Consider the following 6,000-nt stretch of genomic DNA (forward strand, 5'->3'; position numbering starts at 1 on the left):
CCAGGTTCCCTGCCATGAGGCTGTGCTCTGTAATTCAGTTGCAGAGTCATCAAGAGCCCCATAGATAGCAGGGATTAAAGCTTAACTTCTGATGTGCCTTTCTTCAGTGTACGTGAGGCTTTTATTCCTGGAAAAGTTCGTGTGCAAACATCCAAATGGAGCAATTAATTTAAGAGGGAGAAGGGAGAAAAAAATTGGCCAGCAGTTGAAACAAAATAGCTTAAACAGTAAATAAAATAAACAGGCTTGGAGCAAATCCAAGGAGGGCAGCAGGGAACCGATTCAAGCTGCATCGAACCAGCATACTTTGGAACAGCAGTGTTAAAAGCACTGCTTTATCTACAGATTTTTTTTTTTTTTTGGAGATAATCTTTTTAATCATTTTGCATATTTGTTACAGTGGGAAAGTACCAAAATAAAAGGAAACGCAAGGCCCGGGTGCTTTTGCTGTTTGTTCTCATATCCTGGCGAATTTACTAATTGGAGGCCAAGAAGGGGTTTCGGGGCTTTTGCAACAGCTGTTCAGGCTCTTCCATCTCCTTGCACCGGATGATGACTCTCAAAAGAGTTAGATCAGCCTTTCCGCTATTTTAAAAATTAAATTAGAGGATGAAAAGAGCAACTTTGTAACATATATTCTGGGAAAAAAATCAGCAATAATGATATCTTCTCTTTATGCACGAATCTAATTAGCAGCTCAGAGGCTGGGAAGAATGGACAGCAGTTCAGGAGGACATTCATTCATTAAAGTGTGTAACCAAAATGGCAGGAAATGTGTTTAACATATTGTGCAGGCCACCTCACAAAGATCTAAGCATGGCCAGCGCTTGGGAGAGGGGTCTAGGAGCTGCTCCAGCACCTCTCTGTTCATCAGTGCTGCAACCTTGCTGGTCTAAAGGCTACGATTCTTAGCGAATACAAGGAAGTTGGACAACCCATACCCATGCTGGCATACTGGAAACAACTGCTTGGTTAGAAAACATGACAACATTGTGAAGCACTAAGTGGTTATTTCAGTTTTTAACCTTTGTCATAAAGACTTTTCCTATTTCTAAAAGCAAACAAAACATGGTTTTGGTTCAGGTTATGAACTTTCCATTTGTAAGCTCTTCCATTTAAAATGAGGGTCTCCCAACCCTCATCATCCAGTTTTCATCTGACATACGATCACCGTCAGAAGCACCAGCATCCCAGGGCTTGCTCAGAGCTTTGCTTGTGCACACCTCTGCTTCAGCCCCGGGCAGCAGTGCTGAGAGCCGGCAGGTCCCTCGTGGGTCTTGTTCTGCCTGGGTGAGGGCGCTGAGCAGGGTGGGAGCTGGGGAGCTGTCACCTTCCTTCTTTTCTGCCTCTGCATGTGGTGCAGAAAGGCGAAGGGTCTCATTTCTTCTCTTCGTTAAAGTAACCAGTTGTGAAGACTTAAGAAATTTACCGTGCGAAATTACTCTGTTCTGGATAATTTAATTAGTGCTGAAACTTTGTCTTCTGTGGATGGGGACTTGACGGTGTGGTTTGTGTTTTAATTCTGTAGCTTCATCTTATTAAGAAAAAGGTGTACTCAGTAGGAGAAATTATTTCTCATACACGTGGTGATGAAGATAAAAGGTGCTTTTTTTTTTTCTTTTGCAATACAAAGCGAGAACGGCCCTCTAGTGGTCACAGATTTAAAAAAAAAAAAAAAGAAAAAGTGATAGGGGGATTTTCTTCACCTCACCCAGGCAATATTGCAATAATTGGTCTCTCCAGGGCACTCTAACTAGCAAAGAAACCAAAATGATGAAAGTTTTTTCTCTTCTCCTTGACATTCTCGTGCTTCTAGATTGAGGAGCTAAGATAATTTTTGCAATTTAGTCATGTAATTGGCAACTTCAGACTGTGCATCTAGGGAGCTTTCACTTAACTGACTTAACTGTGCATGTTAATAACAATGGCAATTATTTATTGAATAATAGACTATTGGGTTTCTTAAGTAGCTAGAGCACTGAGCTGTGGAGCACAAAGACTAGCATAAATTACACCATCAGCTCTATTACAGTTTGTTCCTGAAACAGCAAAATCGTGCCTTCTTTTTGTTGACTTTCTTGTAATTCTCTGTTTCTTTTCTTTTTGAATTCTTCTCAACAGCCCAGTGACTTCTCGGTATCTCTAAAGGCATCGGGGAAGAACAAACATTTCAAGGTGCAGCTCGTGGACAATGTCTATTGTATTGGGCAGCGTCGCTTTAATACTATGGATGAGTTGGTGGAACACTACAAAAAGGCTCCCATCTTCACCAGTGAACACGGGGAAAAGCTATATCTTGTGAAAGCACTTCAGTGACGTTGAAGATGGACTCGGCCGCCCAGGCCTCTTATAACTTCCAAGCCTTAGGTCCTAAATTCACTTTTATAGAGCAGAGCAATATCTGAAGCAGGCTTAAAGAGTAGGCTCTTTCCAACGTGTTTGCTCTGTTGGTTGTTATTTGTCCTTTTTCGTTTGCCTACTTTTGTGTTTCAGTTCTGTTAATCTCAGATCACCTCCTTTCAGGTCGAGCCGTTCACTAGGTGGCCGTTGCGAGCGCTCACTTCCATGACCGAGTTCTAAACCCCCCTCCTCTGCGTACGTTTACGGAGGTAGCTCGGATGAGAAGGAGGGGGGTTTGCAATTCAAAGCAGTGTTAACCTCTTCCGGCGGCTCACGCAGACAGAACTCTTCGTTAAGAGACATCGGGCACAGCTTGAATGCACTGAGGCTGCAGCTGAGTGAGTGAGATACAGTAGACATGACGGTTGTGGCTGTGAGTTCTGTAGCTATTTTGCTTCCCGTATTACAGAAACTCCTAGCTCCTAGAAGCACTCTTTACACTGTACTCTGCTATTACATTGCCTCTCTGACTCTTCGCAAAGAGTACACTAATTAAAGCATTTTGTAATAGTACTTCCTAAACTACTATGGTAAGATTGTAGTAAAAGAAAACTATCTAGTGTATTTTGGTCTGTAATTGCAAGAAAGAGAAATTTTATTTGAAAGTTGATTACTAGAGAAAGAATCATTGAAATGTAAAGACTGAATGTTTTGGTAATCTACAACCAAATGTGCCATCCACATAATGCTTTTTCCTCTTGCCCTTCTGCTTGTTTGAATTAAACAATTATGTATTTAATTCTCAAAGTAATATGTATCTGTAGCTGATTGTTGACACTAATACAGAAGATTAATAAAAAATGATCTTGGGATGGGTGGGGCGGGCTACCAACACTATATATATATTTGCTTTACAGAAAGAAATCTTCAGGTTTTACAGAGGATGGTGTGATTGGTAGGAAGAGACACACAGAATGTTTATGAAGAAAATGCATTTCTCTCTTTTCTTTACATTTAAACTCCTTTATGGTTTAAATATACAGTCTTTAGATGGCACACTCCTGAGATTGAAGAAGGGGATCTTAGGATCTCCAAATCTTGCATACTCAGTTTTTTGGATATTGTAATAAAAAAGGTATTATGTCATGATGGAGTACTGCATTTATCCTTGGGTGGTAGTCCCGGTGTTCCTTTAGCAAGGTGAAATAGAGTAAATTCTGAGTTTCTCTTGGAATTTGTGTGACATAAAACAAAAAAAAAAATTGCCACCGTAGAGTACAGTTTGATATGAAGCAGCGTCTAACGACCTCCATGGTGATTCTTCCTGTGATAAGTCTGTTCATAGCTTTAATGAAAACTGCAAGAGGGAGCTGTTTTCTGGTACCTTTTCTCGATTAAAACACGTTCCTTACAGATTTTATATTTCAGCCAGTAGTATTATGTGCCTAGCTGCAGCATAGGCAGAGCAGACACCGGTCTGCTGTGGTGCAAACCATACCGTTGCCAGGAGACTGCACTGGTACCTCTGGGAGTGAAATCACCCTCTTGCTCAGCCCTGGCAGGCAGGTACGATTTTTCGAGTTCTACATGCATATTATTTTCCCACCGCTCTTGCAATCTTGTTTCTTTAACAACTGTAGTTTTCTGTATGTGTGTTAGCTAAAAATTGAGCACTGAAACTCCTGCTTGGTCCAGCCTCATGAAGGAAAGCAGAGATTCAGGACAGCCCAGAACAGTTGTGTGTTGTTCTGGCGAGCACTACCTATGGCTGTGTTCTGGGAACAGAGCAGCTTTCCTTAGGGAGTTGGTGAGAAGTGCCAGTTGTTTACAGTCTGCTTGCAGAAGGACAGCACAGTGGCTTCCTTCTTAATCTTCACAAGTGAATTCTGCGGAGAATGTAGGTTTTTTTGCCATCTAACATCTAGTTCTTTATTTAGGTAAATCTGAGCGTGTGCCTTGAGTATGGCAGTGATGTTAAGAAAGTCAATTATACACTTGCTATGTTTTGTTGTTGTTGTTTTTTTAAACAAACAAAAAATCCACTTTTTTCTAGTTTCTTTTTACAAGCTCTGGTAGTTCCTAACCCCTTTCTAGTCTTGATAACTTAGAACTAAATCAAGTAGACTTCCAAGTGAAGTTTTTACCATATGCCTTATGCTTTGAGGGATTTTTAATCTTGTTGGGTTTTGTTTGTTTTTTCACCTGGTGCCTTGCGAAGAGCTTCTGTGTATAGAGGTGCAAATTGTTGAAGTATTTTGTTTTGGAAGCAGTTAGTTAATTTATGACCCAGCACTGTGAACGACTAGCTCGAATTATTTTTTTTTTTTGAAACAAGCTTCATCTTGTTTTTGCCCACGCTGTATTTAATCAACATGCTGTCTATTCAGCGGGCTCATTAATAGGTCTTCAGTCGTTCCCAGTCTTTGCTAATTAAGATAGGTTTCTGCAAGTTTTGCTGCCTTTTTGACCTCGTTTTCTGGACTGGGCCTTAAGCATTAAAAATCTTCAGTGGTAACAGCTTAATAAAGGTGTAGTATGACATGGATTTTTTCCCCTCATTTTCTACCTCGCTTTTCCTATCTTTTGACAAAACTGCATTCCTGTTTTTTGACTACTTAAAGCCTCTTTACCAAAACTTAGGACTGGGATGTGAATTTTGTTGTAAGATTATAGGAAATGTGGTTACCTGAGTTTCTTCAACTGCAGTTTTCATTGAAGGCTCAAATAATTTCTGATGACAAAAAGACGGTCAAATCCTGTCACCTCTGAACTTGCACATCCTTGCTCTTCAATTCTGTAGCACTCCTTTCCTAAGAGTGTTATATTTAAAGGATGCTGTGGTTACTGTTCTTCCTAAATATCTTAGTCCTTGGTCTAAGCTTTTATGCTGTCGAGTCTTACAAAAGTATGTGTATATGCAAAGTTTCCAGATGGGTGGGGAGTAGGGCCTGGCTATCACCAGTGCTTTGTTTTATTTTTGGAGGGAAGACAAAGAGATGTTTTGCTTCTGTTTTCTGGCCGCTTCAGAGCGGTGCGTAGCTGGGAGCTGGTGCTGTTTGTCATTGAGCCTCCGCTGCCATGCTGCTGTTACTGATGGTGGTATTTGGCCAAAGTGCTGGGAGAGCTTCAGGGTTTACTCTGTTTTGCAGATGAATGCACACAAGCTTCTCCTTAGGCCCCAAGCCAGGCAGTTTCTAGCCAGCTCCAAACTGGAAGAAGCGTGAACCTGGAGCATGACGCTGAGTCTCAGCCCGGAAGGCTTGCAGAGAAGTACAGCAGAAACTGTTTAAGACCGCTGTGCAGCTTTCAGCTGATTTAGGGTGTCTGTCAGCAAAATACGTCACAGTTTGGTTCCAGATAGCCACAGCTGACCTGATTTAGTTCTGAAGGTAGTCACACAGCAGCTGCAGGCAGATTATTGAAGGATTAAGCGAAAAATGAACCAAGAGCATGCCAGGTGAACTCACTTTGGTCCTACTGTACTGTAATAGCAAAGGGTTTGCTTAGCCTTCCCTTTTGGGAGAGAAGAGGTGGTTGGTTAATTAACGTGAATATGAACAGCGTGAATGGACTATAAAGTCATGGTCTTTAATAATTCTATTTAGTGTTTTCTTCAGATTTGTTTATCTTACAAATTTATCTGGAATTTTAAGTTTACAG

The 6,000-nt window shown here is 41.1% G+C and overlaps 1 protein-coding gene across 1 annotated transcript in view; it reads left to right on the forward strand.

Annotated features, from left to right (window-relative positions):
- The window catches only part of NCK2 (NCK adaptor protein 2), an 85,071-nt gene extending 81,585 nt beyond the window's left edge, over nt 1-3,486 (forward strand). The window contains 1 exon segment of the mRNA XM_040536669.1: nt 2,122-3,486. Within this exon segment, the coding sequence (XP_040392603.1) occupies nt 2,122-2,316 (195 nt within the window). The 3' untranslated portion in view covers nt 2,317-3,486.
- Nucleotides 3,487-6,000: the final 2,514 nt, after the last annotated feature.

The sequence above is a fragment of the Cygnus olor genome, chromosome 1 (genome assembly GCF_009769625.2).
Source record: "Cygnus olor isolate bCygOlo1 chromosome 1, bCygOlo1.pri.v2, whole genome shotgun sequence".
NCBI classification, from domain to species: Eukaryota; Metazoa; Chordata; class Aves; order Anseriformes; family Anatidae; genus Cygnus; species Cygnus olor.